We start from the raw sequence: 17,990 nt of genomic DNA on the forward strand, positions 1-17,990 counted from the left end.
TTTTATACTTGGTTAGTTTTTCTACATTGGGAACACGCCTAAAAATAAACATGCCAACTAGACAGGCAACTTCATCTATCACCTTATTCTATTCGAAATTGATGTAATATGGCAATTCCTTAAACCATTTGCATTACAGTGATAAATATAGGTTGGTGCCGTGATGACATAGTTCTGGTTATTGGACCACAGATCTCGAGTGCATTTTTTGTTTAAAGTTTTTAACCTATTGCAAGTGACAGTTTTGAAATATAGGAACCAACTACATGGATTTCAATCATGCACAATAGTAAGTGTTGCATCCCAGCAGGTAGAAATGTAGGCAATGTCATGTAATTAATTTGCAATGCAGCCTCATGTCCTAGTAGTCATTCATTTTCTCATCTACAGAAACAATTTAGGCTAACAGCTAAAATACAAAAAAAAAACTTGGAATATAATTTAGTCTTCCATTCTTGAATATAAAAAAGTATAAAAGCAATCAATTGGTGATGTGTAACATTATTAAGCAAACATTATCTGTATAGCATACCAAAGCTGTATAAATCATACACAATACAAATTTGAGCTCCAATAATTTAAGAGTTCAATGTGGTAAAAGGGTGAATCTCCCAAGAGTTTCATTTCCAAAGACCAATAATCACAGGATATCACAGTTCTTCATTAGTGAACCTAACTGTAATATTTTGGGAAATAATACATGAGAAATTGGCCTGTTAAAGTAACTGAAGCAACATTGAAGCAGCATAGCTGGCAGTGGATGCCAGCTGTATCGTATCAGATTCAAGACCCTGGTACTGACCTTCCGAGCAGTGAACGGGACTGCACCCGACAACGTCAAGTCTCTCCTGCAACCTTACACCCTCACCCGTCACCTACGGGCTTCTTCAGACAACCGCTTGGCTTGGTGGTCCCACCGCTCAAGACTGCCCGGTCCCAACACAAGCTCTTCTCCTGCCTGGACCCCCAATGTTGGAACCAGCTCCCCACCTCCATCAGAGACACTGACTGTCTCCCCACCTTCAAGAATAGGCTCAAGACGCACTTGTTCAGGGAGTACAACGACACTTAGGAATGCTTGCTTGATTGGACCTGATGTTAGTTTCCTCCAGGATCACAATGACTCTTATTGAGAGACTTGTTGCTCTTGTAGGTAAGTTATAACAAAGTTAACTCTTGAACTCGCTGTGAAATATTTTACTGTTGATTGTTCTTCTACAGGTACAGTCTTGCACTTTTTGGGGTTCATGTTGTTTTAATTTGTAACTTGTATAACTGCATGCTCTTATGGGTCTTCCCTTTGGCACTTGATTAGTTTTTCACAATGTATGCTTCATGTTTTGGCTGCTTGCAGTGTTTGGGACTACGTCGTTGTTATGATCAGTGACCTATGGTCTTTTGTAAATCTCTCTCTTGGAAGTCGCTTTGGACAAAAGTGTCTGCTAAATGCATAACTGTAAATGGATGCCAATGCAATCTAGGAATTCAGCCTCTTGGCCATGAATTTCCCATGCTAGCCTTCATCTTCCAGCAGTTTTAACAGTGGGTTATTTCTTGTCAATACCACCTTTTCAAGAAGCTTGGAGCTCTCCCTTGCTGCTCAGAGGGAAGACCAGGTAAAAGAATGAGAAATGAGAAAATTTGCAGCTAATTCTAGATATGATATTCATTCTTTGAATTCTAATACAAGATCATTTCCATAGGTTTACTATCTACAACAATGACACCTGGTCCCTGTTTCTACAAGTATATGAACAAGTGAGTAATTATATTAGCTTGCTCCATAAATAAATACTGAAACATAAAATACTTATGTAATTCTGATTTAACTGTCATTGAACATCGCCTTCAGGTCCTAAAACAAACAAAACATTTGAAGCATCAGACCAGAATTGCATTTACACAGGTATGTGTAGTATTATACAGATACCGACATAGAGATACACAGTGGGGGGGAAAAAATTGATCCCCTTCTGATTTTGTGTGTCACACCAAGTACTGAGTCAGGTTTTGCAGAGGGGTCAAATACTTATTTCACTCCTTAAAATGCAAATCATTTTCTAAAAATGACTGATCATTTGTTTGTCAGTGGGCAAACATACAAAATTAGTAGGGGTGATGTTTTCCCCTCACTGTACATGCACTTCACAAGTTCAGTAATCACACCATAGATTGAATAGATAACTTTTATTGAAGCAGAGCTGGTAGCAGAGCCAAGCCCGATGGTGGAGGAGGCTGGTTGCAGAGACAAGCCTGGAGCGGTTGGTGGAGGCCGGTAGCAGAGCCAGGCCTGGGGTCCGGGCATGGACTCGAGTGTGGCAGAGTCCTAATGGGTCACGGCCAAGCAGCAGCTTGAGAAGATCCCCTGGTAAGCCTGGATGGATGACAGGGAGAAGCAGAGAAAAAAGGGAAGGGTTGGAGGGTGAGAACAACATGCTAGCATAAGGACCGGAGGAATGGAAGATACTTTATACAAGGGGAGTTTGGTCGCATTCTTCTGTGCTTTACTGGGCTGATGCTTATTAGTTTGATTGGAGAAGGAGTCTTGGTGTCCATCCTTCCTTCAAACTTCAGTTAACCCTTTCATGCCTAACTCCATTATAGGTTAATACATAATTATATGTAGTGAAGAGTATGAATATAATTTACATGTAAATATAAAGACTAGATATGTGGTCTGAGTGTAGTTTTGTAATGTGGTGGTGCAGTTTCAGTGCCTGTTGGTGCATGAGCAGAGGTGGGGTCTCTGGTGATGCCCCGAGCACAGGCTCTTCTCGGAAGATGAGGTGTTGAGGGACCAGGAGAGCTCCTCAGAGATGTGGACAGCCAGGAACTTGAAACCGGAGACATAAAGATACATTTTATTAGACTAACACTAATTTTAAAGCAGTATTTAGTAGATCTATATCTCTATATTAATTATTGAGGTCAAAAGTTACTCTGACAGAATACATGTGAACAATAGGCTACTAGCAGGGCTCTAGAGTGCGACCAATTGAACGGGTGCGACTAAAAATGTTCCTAGGTCGCACCGGTGCACCTAACCTCCTCGCATCCGCTGCCTCTCCAGAAACAAAGCATTTGTTTCTTCTTTGACGGAACTCACACTCATGGTTAGATCATATCGTGGTCTAAACTAATCAGAGACACAGATGGGGCGGGTCTTTGCCTCTGATTGGCTGTGGTCCAGATATTCCTGCAGGCCTACACTGCTACGTCCTGTGTGATTGAAATTACGAACTGAGCACCAGAGAATCAGTTATGGCAGACCTGGGCATTGTACGGCCTGCGGGCCACAACCGGAACACAGGCTGTCCCAATCCGGCCCGCGTTAAAAGTTTGTAAAAGAGGTATGTGCTTTAAAAAGAAACGGTGAAAAAGTGTTAAAAGTATGTCTGTCATTGTTATGCATTGCAATAATTTCTTACTGTTAAAAAATTAGAAAAAAAAGTTATGAAAACAGCATCTTATTGACTTTCATACATGTTTAAGCGTTAAAAGTATTCAAGAATGAAAGACTGAGAAACTGAAAAAAGTTACCAGTTTTACTGATTAAGATTTATATTGCAAAACAGTTATCGATAACATAGCAGACAAAAGTATGTCAGCAGTATGAAGGTGACAAAAAGAGTTGCTTTGAAACCAAAATGGTGAGACAGTGTTAAGGGTATATCTGTCATTGTTATGCATTGCAATCTTTTCTAACGGTTGAAAAAGGAGAAAAAGAATGATAAAATGTTTTCATAATTTCATAAATGTTAAAGCGTTATGTTATGCTCTTAAGACAATCACCCCCATTACCCTTTGCAACCCCAGTCATCACTGGAGTTCTGCCGCGATTGGGATCTGAACATCAGCTCCCTCACCAAGAAAGCACAACAGAGGATGTAGGCCTACTTCCTACGCAGCTGAAGAAATTCAACCTGCCAAAGACAGGTTCTCCAAACGTACTGTAATGTTAAAATGCTAGCTCTTGTTGTTAGCCGTTGAGGCGAAGGCTTACCTGACACGAAGTTTTCATTGCATAGTAAGGTGTTAGAAGTGGGTGACCAATGATCTCTTCGAATGGCAGCTAACCACTTCTTTCTTCTTTCCTTTTCTTTTGGTATTACATAAAATAGCAGTCGGCCAGCGTTGGCCAATCGCATTGGTTCACTTCCTTATTTCTTGTAACGTAGCAACGGTTGGTCATTGTCAGCAAACCTAGAAGCTAGAATCTACGTTTCAAGTTGAAGGTGGAGGAGAAACTAATCAGTCACCCAGTCCTGTTCAGACACTGAATTTAAAGATGACATCAAAATAATAATCCGTGGTGCAGGGTTGCCGATGTTGTCGTTGTCCCTGCATGGTGAGTTTTTTAAATACTTTTAATTCAATCTCGTCACATTAGGTGACTTTGCTGTGAAACTGCAAAAGCTACCTACTCAAACTCAGAATGCTGCTGCAAAAAATCGGAACTATTGTGGGTGGTAAATAAGATCATGCTACATCTAACCAGCGGATCATTTCTTGCAAGTGTGTCAAAGTGGTATTTTTACAGACTGTATTACAGTACAGTAACATCGTCATCGTCTTCCATCTAGCATCGGACTTTAGCCGAAGAAGCTAGAGCGAGGATGCAATGGGAGATTTGCTAGAGTAAGCCAGATACTGCTTCAAATTGAAAACGGAGACGATCTTTTGATTAAAGACAAGTTCCTTAACCTTTGTTGTCATTATCGCCGATAAAAAGTAAATACTGTTACAAAGCATTTGTTTGTAGGTAACGAACAATAGACGTAGCCTAGCTCGTTTCGCCGTTCTACACTGTAGACAGTATGCCAGCTATGATTAGGGAGGACAAACGTTCTGCTCTCAATGTAATCACAACGGAGGGTTCCAAGCGTCAAAAAAATGCAAAACTGAACTTATTGCTCATTTAACATTGTGATAAAAAACACAATTGTGATATTTAATGTAGCCTATACGATGTACGCTGATATTATTAGTACATTTACTTTCGAAAACAGTTGTCAATTTTCGCTTGTTGACTGAGGCGTTAGCATAATTAGCCTCTGTTGAACGACATATACAATAGCGGTCTGTGATACATCCGTTTTCAATGTTAAAATAATAAACGATATGCCTCACATATCGATGAACGTATTATGATTTAATATGACATTATATTACTAGCAAACAATTAATGGGTACAATTGTCCTTATATACCTGTAGTTTTAAACCAGTGTTGCCCACTGTAATGCTGTACGCGACGCGGTTTAGAAAAAATGCTACTATAGTACTAGTACTGTACAGCAGCTGCTGTTTGGTGCACCCGATACAGTATGAATCAGTCGATTTATTCGCAGAAAATGACAAAAAGAATCAGCCATTTGAATCGTAGTAGTAGGGCACCTCCTTTCCTACTAGTTTTTTTTTAGAAGGTTGGAATTCCTCGATTTGTCTAATGATATGCCAAGTCGTGTGTGTAGGCGGGGGCAGTAGATCGTTTCATATAGTGATCCCAGTCATGAAAAATTATCTAATATTTCGTGACACGTTCACGAAATGTGCACTTTTTTCGTGACTATGCCACGTTTTTTCAACCAGTGCATTTCAATGAAGAGAATATTTCGTGACCTCGGCAACACAATGGTGAAATGTTTTCGTGTTCATTTAAGGTTTTGTTTTAATTTTTAAGTGATAAAAAACGAGTTCATAATATAAGTTTCCCGTATTCAACCGATCTTCCTATTTATAGCCAAGAAAGGACATATTGACGCGTACGATCACACCTGTGTGATCAGTTCTGGCTGGGCCCAGGAGCATACGATCACACAGGTGTGATTAGAACCCGTCCTTAGGACGTCCAGTTTTGCTTAAAAACGTCATTATAGAGAGTTCAACATTAGCCTACGTGTATTATGAACATAAGACTCGATTTACTGTATATTTTGAGAAAGTTTACCTTTATTATCTATGTAAAAGTTCAGACAATGTAGTTTAGCTAATGTTAACAGCTAACCAAAAATAACTCATGCTTTTACTCACGCCACCTAGTAAACCATATCCGTATTCCTTGACTCGGCTATCACTTTCAACATGTTTTACAATTGTATAACCAACCATAGATCAAAAATAATAGATATAAATTCACAAATATGCATCTAAAACATTCGTCTGTCTTTCGTCTCGTATTTACTTGCGGCCATCGATGTTTTTGTGTTCCGGCAACAAAGATGAACTTTGATGATGTACCACTTGACCCCGTACACCTCATTATCAGAGAATAGGTGCGTTCGACTTCATGCAGCGCCGGTGTCGCCTGCAGCCGCCTGCAGCCCGGCTGACTTGAAGCAGCCAATGGCATTCTCAGCTTCAAGGCAGCCGGCTGCAGGCGACTGTCGGCGCCGCCGGCGCTGCATGAAGTCGAACGCCCCTATTGTCTAATATAAACAGGCTCTGTCATTATTTTCTCGTGAGAAGAATAGGTTATCTCGTTGACCCTTTGACACCCACAATGCATTGAGTACTGATCAAAACAAAAAACATGGCAGCCCAAATTATCGGTTATAGCCAAGTTAGCTTGTCGACAGCTACATACGATCCTATACCATATTAGATCACTGTGGATTCACTTATATGAATATTTCAAATTCGGAACAGTAATTACAGTAATAACCTATACCCCTAATTCGCAACAACCTGTAAAAAACACGTTTCTTAATTTTTACCACAGCATCCTTGAATTCCTGTCAGGTACATGTCCAGGAAAGGGTACAATCACGTCACTCTCACGTTACATATCAAGGAGCATGTTTGAGTTGTGTGATGTGCTGGCTATATTTAGGACCTTTACACAGGATCCACTATGGACATCCAGGATCATGATGGGCTTGGGATATCTGGGTCTGTTGTCTTGACAAGTCAACTGGCATTTATTATCATCATACCCTTACATTACACAATGAAACGAAACAACATTCTTCCAGAACTACAACAACTCAATAGAATTAGGTAAATAAAATTGGTCCAACAAGACGAGATTCAATTTGTGACAAATTCCCCAAGACACAAAGAGGTGGGGATACTTCAAGTTCATGTATTTTATTGTCAGATGCACAGAACACCACAAGGTCAGACTGGGCCCTGAAATTCTTAGGACAAGACAACTCAAGGCAACCTGGCATTAGATAACATATAAGTACACAGAACATAGATTACATGTATGATAAGCTAAAATATAGGGACCATCATAAATATACAATATGTGAATGTAAACATAACATACTAACACCATATGTGAGCATCAGTTATTGAGGTAGCATCCATATGCTAAAATGTTGAGTGGAGTCTATGGGGTGCATGGGTTTGTCAGTAATGCGTGTGGCTTTGTGGATGCAGCATTAGGTATGTTTGTGAGGGAAGAGAGACCCCGACTATATTCTTGGTTGTCCTGACTATCCTCTGCAGAGTTGCGGTTCGAAGCGGTGCAGTTCCCAAACCAGGCTGTAATGCAGCTCCTCGAGATGCTCTCTTTAGTCCCTCTTACAATGTGGTGAAGATGTGGGATAGCAACGGTTTAGTTGATGTTCAGCAGGGATGGGTTGCTTTGTGCTGACCTGACTTGCTCTGCACACCTGAGAGATGGCAATGTAGTACTATACATGGACAATTTGTACAGCAGTGCAACCCTCTTTCAACATTTTCTGTCTCTTGGAACGGGGCCTGTGTGGGCCAACATTCACATTCACCTGTAAAATTAGAAAGGGAGATGTTCAATATATAGAAAACGGTCAACAGCAGGCAGTCAAGTGGTATGACAAGAGGTGTGTTCATAACCCTATGAAACATTACAGTCATACATTACTGTCTTGTCATTTCAATAGGTTGTTTTACTGAATAGCATAAAGTCTGGTTTATTCTATGTCGTCCATCAAGTAGCTCTAACCTAGACTTTCCACTGACATTTTTGCAATACTTGAACTGTGGCCTGAGGAATACTAAATGTTCCATCAACAAGGAAATGAATGGCAGTAAATGGTAGCAAGAGAACACAAAACATAGCCATCAATTTAGAATGTATATCTGCATTATTATGTTTGCTTTAATTAGACTATAGCAAGTTACGAGCTAGCAAGCAAAAACATCAGATCGTGGAAATCAACAACAGCTCATGCCTTCATCTCAATATCATGCCACCGGTATGTGTATAACTTGTATAAACAGTCTACTTACCAGAAAGGTTTTCCTAGAAAAGTAGAAGCCAACCATAAAGGTTTGGAAGTATCCAAGCAGCATGAGCTTGCTTGATTGCCTTTGGTCGAGGGGTCTGGGAGTCATCTTCCAACCTAGCCTGTGTGGCTCAACTCAGTTGACATTGTTGATAATTTACTAGGCTATGTTACGTTTTTTGTGTGGTCAGATTAAAACGAATACAAAATAATGCAGGTGCATCCAGACAGACTAACTTGCTAGGATTGTAATGCATCGTTTTATTTTTCTTACTTATTTTGTGAACACGGGATGTGTTGCCAACTCAGTAGGTTTACGAGATGGAAGCCAGCTAGAGAACAAAACGATGCATAGCAATCAAGTTAGACTGACTGGATGTATCTGAATTATTGTGTGTTCGTTATAATCCGACCACACAAAGTAACAGAGCCTAGTAAATTAGCGACAGCTAACTTGTTGATTTGACTCTTTACTACAATAAGAGCTAGCTAGTTTGGCAAAAAGATCACCTCGTGAAATACAATAGTTCATGCTTCCATCTCAGTATCGTGCAAAATATATATGGGTGGTATAATTTGAGTCTTTCAAATACTTCAGTCACTAGAATCATTGCAAAAATATCAATTTTGAAGGTTTCCGCCAGTTCCCTGAAGCGGAAGAAATACGTAACGAGAAGAGGAATAACGTAGTCCCGGTTCTTGGGACACCACCGGATAGAAAATCAGGAAATGACGTACCCAAACGAAGAGACTTCGTGTGACTTCGGCTCTGTAAATCGATTTTCATTGGTTTGAGTATTGCCATGGCATTCAGAAAAAAACAACCGCGCAAATTTCAATTCTGAAATGTATGAACCGGCATCAAACAAAACAGGTACTTAAAGTAGCAAGTTTTGTCAAAATATGTTTATTTTATTACAAAAATGTTGTCGTTTTTGAAGTCAGACGTTGTTTGCAATGCAATTTGTTTGCGATTTGTCAGTTAATAAGTGATAAGGCCATCAGAGACCTCGGATGCTACTAGTAGCTACTGTAACGTTGTTAGTTAGTGGGTTGATGCTAACGTTGTTAGTCAACTTTTTGCATTCAGCTACATGTAAAAACATATATATGTATAACATGCTTAGACATATCCAATGTATATTAGTGTTTATTATGACTAGACCATCCTCAAATCTCAAAGCAGAACAGCTATTTATTAGCCTGTCTTTCAGGTCCACAACCCCTGCTACCCTGAGCGTGCTTCCTGCTGTTGCCAGTGATGGCTTGAGATTTTGATCCCACCAGCTGACTGCTTGCCTTTTACCTCCTTACTCTTTCACCTGCTCTGCATCCAGCGCTGGTCCTGGTTTCCTGCCACTAATCCTTGCCCAGAATCTCGCGCTGGTCCCAGCCTCCTGTTCTACATCCAGCGCTGGTCCCATCCTCCTGCTCTGCATCCAGCGCTGGTCCCATCCTCCTGCTCTGCATCCAGCGCTGGTCCTGGTTTCCTGCCACTAATCCTTGCCCAGAATCTCGCGCTGGTCCCAGCCTCCTGTTCTGCATCCAGTGCTGGTCCTGGTTTCCTGCCACTAATCCTTGCCCAGAATCTCGCGCTGGTCCCATCCTCCTGCTCTGCATCAAGTGCTGGTCCTGGTTTCCTGCCACTAACCCCTGCCCAGAATCTAGCGCTGGTCCCAGCCTACTGTTCTGCATCCAGCGCTGGTCCCATCCTCCTGCTCTGCATCAAGTGTTGGTCCTGGTTTCCTGCCACTAATCCTTGCCCAGAATCTAGCGCTGGTCCCAGCCTCCTGCTCTGCATCCAGCGCTGCTGATCCTGGGCAATCAACAGGGGCTCAACAGCGCCACCTAGAATCCCTAATTTTGGGCTAAAAGTCCAAGTTCAGATGTCCATATTTCACATCAGGAACCAAGTAGAGCCTTCAGACTGGCATGTTACTCTCCTGATCAAGACCTTTCCAATGAAGTATTTGGTGTAGTCGTATGACAACATTTTAATTTTCACCCTGTTGGAGGTCGACCTTGTGTCGGGCGTACATTTCACAGAGACACAAAAAGGTAAAATGCATAAAATTTGATTTTGGGCACATAGTGGCTATATTCCTTAATTATATATATTTTTTTTATTTACTTGTACTATTAAGAGGCTAAATTCAACTCCCTGTCTGGGATTTTGTGTTTAGACCAAAAATGACACTTCACATAATGTGGGAACCACTTTCGAAGATGATGATATTAAATAATGCAAAGTGAAGGTTGCATATAAAGACAGTAAAATGTTGACTTGATGAGTATTGATAAATTATGGCTTGCATGTATATTTACATTTTAATTGTTGACAAAGATGTTTAAGATAATGAGTTTTCAAAAAAGAAAACTAACGTACCATCCTTACTGGACTGAGCTACCTATGACAAAAGAATACCACCAACATTGTTGTGTGGCAATAAAGTTTGTATCTATCTATCTATTTCCCAGATCGCCGCCAACAAGTTTGAACAATAATAGGCACCATATTTCTGGTCCGGTTTGTTCACTTTGGTTGTAGCGCTGATTATATAAAGTTAATAAATATGAAGTTACTTTAAAAACGTATAAATCACACCCGGTGTTTATTATCCCCATAATATGAATAGATCATTTATGACTTATACAGCCTACCTACCTGCTATAACCTTTATGATATCAAGGCGAGCATAAGACGTTGTCGTTCCGTACTCGCTCGTAGCCCGCTATTAGATACAGTGAACCTTCAATGATTAATGGATCATGGTAAAAACATTTTTTGGGGGTATTGCTAATAGGCCCTTAACCATATAAATAGTACATTTCTTGCCTGAACAAAAGAGGAAGACTGAATGGAAATTAATGACTATTTAAAATTGATAATAATACATCTTTACTTTAACACAAACACACAACACAAATAAATGAGGGTGATGGTTAGGTGGTGGAGGTGAGGGTGGAGCTGTGGAGAAAAATAAGCTGAGGGTACCTAAATCAACAGCTCTGTAGCATCAACATCTTAATAACAATTTATTCCAACATTTATTTGATCAAATTATTTTTCAAATTATTATATGGTATTTTTATTATTGGGTCTGTCCCGATGAAGGGTCTGTCTACTCGCTGTCTGAGGACTCGCTTTAGGTGTTTAGGGGGTTTTGTCCTGGTCATTTGTGCTTCTCTCTGGCTGATGGCATCCAGGGCTCGTCTTCCAGAGGGCGCTCTAAAGGGGTATCTGCTGCCATCTCTCTCTCCCTGTCCTCAACACAAACACACATGCACAGATAATCAAAACAAATGCATTATTTCACACTGTCTCTCTTATACACATACAAATACTTCCTATCACAACTCGACCTTACTTGCTCTATCTCTCTCTCACACACACACACACACACCTGTCCACTCTGCTTTCTGTTGCTCTTGTTGCAGTGAGCATGGGCGGAGGTGACAGTCTTGCACTGGGATGCATGCGCCTCCTGGATGACTTTGCCCAACCTGCCAGGGTTGCTGGGTTTTGACATCTGTAATGGTGGATGGTTTACTTTAGGTTACACCAACACAATAGCATTATCTGGAACAACAGTATCATTTGCAAGTGTAGTTTGTGATTTATTAGTATTATTATGGTGAATTATTCAACATTGGGCTAAATTAAATAAAAAAAACAAGACAATTATGGAAATGCAGTCCCAGCGTGTTAGTGCCAAGTGTTACTGTCATTATATATTAATCAGAATCAGAAGGGGTTAACTCTAGTTCATTAGTTTACCTCCAAGTTTCTTCTTTACTTTGCAGGATCTGTGCCACAACAAAAGGATAAGATGCTGAAAAAGTTGTCTCTGTTCATGTAGGACAACTGGCCTTTCAACTTTTTTAGGAGTGAGTTGTTCTGCTCTGCCACCTGAGAAATCATCTCCTGAAGTTGTGGATAGCTGTCCAGTTTGTAGCCAATGTTGCACCCTAACAATGTAGGATACAGTTGTATATAAATGTTTATTAAGGAATGTTTACTTACTCTGTAATTAAGGAAAATAAATCACCTTAGTGGTTCCGCCACTGCAGACGGTCCACAAGAAACCAGATCTCTTTGAAGAACCCTGGGTCCCTGCGCAAGCAGAATGTATGCAGCTGACAGGCGTTGTCATAAATGACAATCTTCGGGCCTGAATGGCGTGTATACACTGGATTATACTACACATTTTTAAAGATAATTCTTAACAGACCAATTAAAATAAACATACATTGTTTAAACCGTGTGCAGAGAATTGTGAATGGAACATTCACAGACTCCACTTCCTCCATGGTCGAGAATCCAAGACAGACACCTGAAGAATATTTCAAATGCCATTGCTTTTTGTTAATTTCATCTCAACAAACAATTTATGTAAAAAGAATAACATTATGAAGTAACACAAAGTACATCTTACCATGTGTGCAGAACATTGTAAAAATCCCTGGGATCAGATTTGGATGTCTCCCTGCTGTCTTTCGACAGTAACTTGCCTCCTTTTTGCACCTGTCAGTGCTGTATGATCCCCTGTTCCTCACAGCAGGCAGACAGATGCCCAGGATCAGCAGATGAGGTTAAGGGTGTAGACACAGGTGTTGTGCACAGTGTGTCCTGTGCCTTTGTGTAAATAGCCTGGAACACACGAACCACCTCTGGAGGAAAGGTTCCTTCTATTCCCACCAAACTAAAAAACAATGGGCACTCCTCTGCAAGCTTCCCCAAGAGCACAGGATGTCGCTCTACTGCATCATCTCCATCTCACTCATCATTTTCTCCAGCTCGTGAGTGGAATGCAGCAGAGCACAAGCTGGAGAGTTTTTGCTGATTGCATTGAGGAGAGGCTGGTATGGCTCGCTTGCTTTTATGGGCGCAGTCAAAGCCAGCTTCTGCAGGAGAGGCAGGAGGAATGGGGTAGTTTTGGCCGCTTGGGTCATCATTTCCGTTTGCTCGATTATGGAAAGCCCTTCAGTGCTGTAACGCTGCAACAGCTTCCTTAGTCCTGGATCAGGAACTAAGGTTCTGGTTCTGTGGCTGGTACATAGAATAAAAACAAACTAAATACGTTTTAAATATCAACAGTAAATGCCATAGTTTTGACAGATTCAAGTGTTTGAAATTAAGTTTTGATCTTTTGTTCAAAAGTTGGAGAAACCACTGGATGTAAAATGCAAAAGCTAACTAACATAATTAAAAAAAAACGTATCTTCCTGTGTCCATTAAATGTCGGCTATTCATCACTCGGCCTTTTTTTAAAGCATATCGCTGGTGATAGCCTAAAGAGGTACCATCCATTACAACCTCACTGTGAGACAATAAAGATTAAAAACATTCCAAAAACTTCAACATAGTTTCAAAACAATGAACTTTAAATGTGGTTTAAAATAATATGGTGACGCATCCAAACTTTGTTCATGAGCTTACTTGCAGTCATCTTTACAAATTGGACATTTAAATCCCCCTGCAAAATCAGCCGAAAAAAGATGCAAGAAGGATATTACGACATCCCTAAAGTTTCGGTAAGACAAAAGCAGATGATCTGGTGTTCCAGTGTCTTCCAGAGTTTCATATTTAGGACCTCCAAGAAGTTGTACATGGTAGTGCTGGAATTTATCAACAAAACACAGAGTTAAAACTAAGTTTAGTAATAACTAACATTTGAAGTTGAAAAGGTTTTTACATAATTACGATTATGTTGTTGTCTTTAAAAACATGAGTTATTCTAGGTAAACTTGCCTTGAGTTGAGAAAGTGATAAATGCAATCTCTCAGGACTTGATGGTTGAATCATGTAGGTGCCCATATTGAGCATGAATTAATGGTGACACATGAACTAGAAAACTTTGAGAACAGGTTTTTTAGTTACATGTATATTGTCAAAAATACCTCTCACTCTGTACACATGGTTTCTAGTGTATAGAGAAACCTCCTTTTGAGGGATGATGTTCAGTTGCCTGCCACAGTCACACTGCTCTTTAGGGGTTGGGTACAGAAGGAAAACTCCATCTTCATTTTTAAAAAGATTGGGAACATCTGTCCCATAACGAGGCTGTTAGAGTAACGGAACCACAATGTTATCAAATGTAGTGTGAAATGAGTAGTATGCTTTTAAAAGCGGAACTCGCAAGATCACGTCCGTTACATACCCGTCACACTAGTTTACCCATTTCGGATTGGTCTCAAACTTACGTAAAATCGGGATAAATTATTCTATGAAAAAGCTAGTAGTATGAGCCAGGTTCGAGAATCGAACAAAAATTATTGGGGGAGATAGTTTTGTAAATGTTGACTGGAGTTAATAGAATAAAAACGACCGGAAGAGTCGGAAACCTAACCGTAATGCAATACCACCTACATCCACCGGGGCCGTTGCTTCAAGCCGAGGGGCGAGGGGTGGGGGCTTGGCTCCAGCTCACAAGCTCGCGACTGGTTGTCGCAAAGTATGACGTGTACAGCTAGTGGCAAGCATGCACGAGTTTCAGAGGTAGGAACAAGCTTCTGCGCAAGACCGGACGAGTCGGTCTGGAAAGATGGCGCGGTCCATTTGGCGCTCTCGCTTGCCTCACTGCATTATAAACCCAAATCTGACATAACTGTAATTTAGTGGTGGCATTATTAAATTATTATCTAATATCCAAGTTTGAAAATACTTCCAAAATAAGGCAGATCTATTACAGGAAAATAACAAATGTTCAGTAGTTTTTTTATTTTGCAGAAATTACATTAATTTGAGCCTACCTTAAATCTAAGGCGTAGAAATTCATTAGAGGGATAAATGTCATTGATTATCTTCAAGTGTACTTCCTTTGTCTTAAGGGATATAGAGAAAAGTAGATATTTATTCCTGATAATTTTCTTCTCACTGCTAGTGTAATCTTTTAACATATATCTTCTTTTTAAGGATGAGGGAAAACATTCTACAGTAAGACATGATCTTATGAATTAGTTGTTGCATTTCCTGTCCAAAAAAGAACACCCCTCAATTCTCAGTGAGTTTAATCTAGGTACTAGCTCTGAATATGTTAAGGACCCCCTGATAATACAAATAAGAGCTGGTGGAATTGCCTTAATCACGTTATAATATTCTCTATCAGTACACAATACATTATATTTAAGTTTAAACTCATTATAATCCAACATGTTACCACAAGCATCCATAATATGTTGAACAGACCATATCCCTTGTTCCTTCCATTCTTTGAAATAAAATGATTTATTTTTAATTAGTACACACCTGTTATTCCAAATTGGTGTGTTATGAGGAGAGAAGTTATGCTTGTAGATTAGTTTTCCAATGACGGAGGACTTGTTGGTGAAAATCTGACAACTTGACTGTCAGTTTAAGGATATCAAAGTAATTTGAGCAAAAATTATATACATCCGAAATCCATAAAGATTTTTGAAGGTAGGTTGAACCAGACACTCTCATATTGATTTACAAAGCTCTGTAACCATTACAATTTTAATGTGCCATTCATTGGGTCAAAATCAGTGACATTCAGTCCCCCCTCTTCCACCGATTTAATAAAATCATTCTTTCTAATGTAATGATGTTTATTCTTCCAAATAAAATCTAAAATAATTTGGTTGTGATCAAATTGGTCAGCCAGAGAGTACGCTGGATAAATGAGTCTCGAAAGGCCTTCCATCTTACATAATAGTATTCTACCAAAAATAGATAAGTCCCTTTGTAACCATGTATTCAGAATTGTCCTATTCTTCTTCAAAATACTTTCAATATTGGATGTTGTCCTATGATCTAAATCCTTAGAAATATTAATTCCCAAATATTTTACTTCATTCTTAATAGGTATGTTATGTATAGCTGTAAATGGTGTATCATGTATTGCCATTAGTTCGCATTTCTTCAAATGTAGGCATTGCCCTGAAGCCTTTGAGAAGACCGAAATGGCTTCCAAAGATGGTATCTGTGAAGCATTCTTAAGGAAAAGAGTTGTGTCATCTGCCAGCTGACTGATAACCAATGAACTTCCCAGTACATTCAATTGTTGAATATTGTCATTTTGCTTTATCCAAATTGCCAATAGTTCTGTAGCCATAATGAAGAGAAGAGGTGAGGCTGGGCACCCCTGCCTAATTCCCCTCCTCAACTCAAATCTTTTGCATGCACCCAGTGTTAATAGTACTGAACTATTTATATCATCATACAACATTCCTATCACCTTCTGAAAATGTTCACCAAAACCAAAATGTTCCAATGCTTTCAAAATAAAAGGATGTTCCACCCTGTCAAATGTTTTTTTTTTTTTTACAAAGTCTAAAAACAGAATAAAACCCTCCTCTTCAATTTTGTCCCTATAGTCTAAAAAATCTAAAATACATCTTATGTTGTTATGGATAGATCGCCCTTGAAGGAATCCCGATTGCCATTCACTAATAATTTGTGACATACCCTCTTTCAACCTATTGGCAATGACACAGGTAAATATCTTATAATCAACATTAAGTAAGGTTATAGGTCTAAGGTTATCTATGCATCTTTTATCCTTACCAGGTTTAGGAAGAAATTGTATTAGTCCATGTCTCATTGTAGGCATCAGTGTCTTATATTCAATACATTCCTTCAGAGCATAAAACAATAAATCCTTTATATCCTCCCAAAATAATTTATAACAATTTGAGGTCAACCCATCTTGACTTGGAGACTTTCTTAATGAAATACTTGTAACTGCTTTACTTACTTCCTGTAGGTGAATCTCAGAATCACATAGTGCCTTAAACTCTGTATTAATTTTAGGAATATATGTTTTTACTTTATCAAAGAAAACATTTGAATACACCCTGGAATAAGAGGAAGAGTATAAGTCTGCATAAAATCTAAACACCTCCTCAGATATTAATTTAAGATCTGTACATTCCACGTCATTTATCATGAGTACATTTACAGCATTCCTTTTTTGTCTTCTTTTTTTCTAATCAACAGAAACATTAAGTGTTTTTTCCCCTTCTTCTAACCATCTTGCTCTTGACCTTACAAAAGCTCCATGCGCTCTATTCAGATATAGCTCATCCAATTTAGATTGCAGATTTATAAATTTATTTGGCTCTACTTCCGACATTGACATCTCCTTACAGCATTCATCAATGTCTTGGATGAGTTTGACGCCTCACACGCCTTCCTTTCTTTATTTCTCTTTTTCCCAAATTGGATTGAAAATTGTCTCACCCTACACAATTCCCATCTATTGCTATAGCTTCCAATTGATGAATCACATCGAATGTCTAATATAAAATTCTTGATTGTGTCACAATATTCCACACTTTTTAAGGTCCACATTAAACTTCCAATAGATATGCCGCTTATCAAAACCAGCTTGTGGTTCCAGATCAAGTCGTACTAAACAGTGATCCGTTAAAGGTGCACTTGATATTGACACCTGTGATACATATTGTACTATTTCAGGTGTCGATAACCATAAATCAATTCTAGACTTGCAACTCCCATTAGGTTTTATCCATGAGAACTGTATATGACCCTGGTTTTTACTTCTCCAAATATCAATAAGTGAATGGGTATTAACAAACCTTTGAAATGTTAGATTATAATGATTATTGGTACATTTAGAAGGCCATCTGTCAAGCCAGTCATCTGGTACCATATTAAAATCTTCACCCATCAAAACCAAATCTGTGTGATACAGAGAGTAACAACATCAGTAATCTCTGTCAATAACATTATATTTTCTGTATTATTGTTATAACTATAAATGTTTAACACAAGAAGGAAAGAGCCTTCTATA

At 39.3% G+C, this 17,990-nt stretch overlaps 2 protein-coding genes and 1 long non-coding RNA gene across 7 annotated transcripts in view; 1 reads left to right on the top strand and 2 right to left on the bottom strand.

The window, feature by feature from the left end:
- Positions 1-2,168: 2,168 nt before the first annotated feature.
- Positions 2,169-4,191, bottom strand: LOC146260528 (uncharacterized). Of its 2 annotated transcripts, none has more exons than XR_014729484.1 (3): positions 3,802-4,048; positions 2,718-2,833; positions 2,169-2,374 (listed from the first exon to the last, which is right to left on the bottom strand). It is a non-coding gene; the product is annotated as an uncharacterized LOC146260528 (long non-coding RNA). The 2 variants fall into 2 exon arrangements; XR_014729483.1 differs by having other exon boundaries at positions 2,171-2,374; positions 4,004-4,191.
- The window catches only part of LOC146260529 (upstream-binding factor 1-like protein 1), a 41,078-nt gene continuing 27,278 nt past the window's right edge, over positions 4,191-17,990 (top strand). The window contains exon 1 of the mRNA XM_084669581.1: positions 4,191-4,348. Coding sequence (XP_084525707.1) covers positions 4,327-4,348 — 22 coding nt within the window. The 5' untranslated portion in view covers positions 4,191-4,326. The remainder of the gene's footprint in view (positions 4,349-17,990) is intronic.
- Positions 11,097-13,914, bottom strand: LOC146260530 (uncharacterized). Of its 4 annotated transcripts, none has more exons than XR_014729482.1 (6): positions 12,651-13,855; positions 12,465-12,548; positions 12,264-12,386; positions 11,993-12,183; positions 11,619-11,744; positions 11,097-11,475 (listed from the first exon to the last, which is right to left on the bottom strand). XR_014729482.1 is itself a non-coding variant. In XM_084669584.1 (6 exons), exons 1-6 carry the CDS (start codon positions 12,664-12,666, stop codon positions 11,444-11,446), a joined length of 357 nt encoding a protein of 118 aa, XP_084525710.1. In that variant the 5' UTR covers positions 12,667-13,914; the 3' UTR covers positions 11,097-11,443. The 4 variants fall into 4 exon arrangements, 2 of the variants coding, with proteins under 2 accessions (XP_084525710.1, XP_084525709.1); XR_014729481.1 differs by having other exon boundaries at positions 12,264-12,328; positions 12,651-13,852; XM_084669584.1 differs by having other exon boundaries at positions 11,097-11,480; positions 11,993-12,021; positions 12,264-12,328; positions 12,651-13,914.

The sequence above is a fragment of the Hypomesus nipponensis genome, chromosome 13 (genome assembly GCF_054491055.1).
Source record: "Hypomesus nipponensis isolate SF chromosome 13, ASM5449105v1, whole genome shotgun sequence".
Taxonomy (NCBI): Eukaryota; Metazoa; Chordata; class Actinopteri; order Osmeriformes; family Osmeridae; genus Hypomesus; species Hypomesus nipponensis.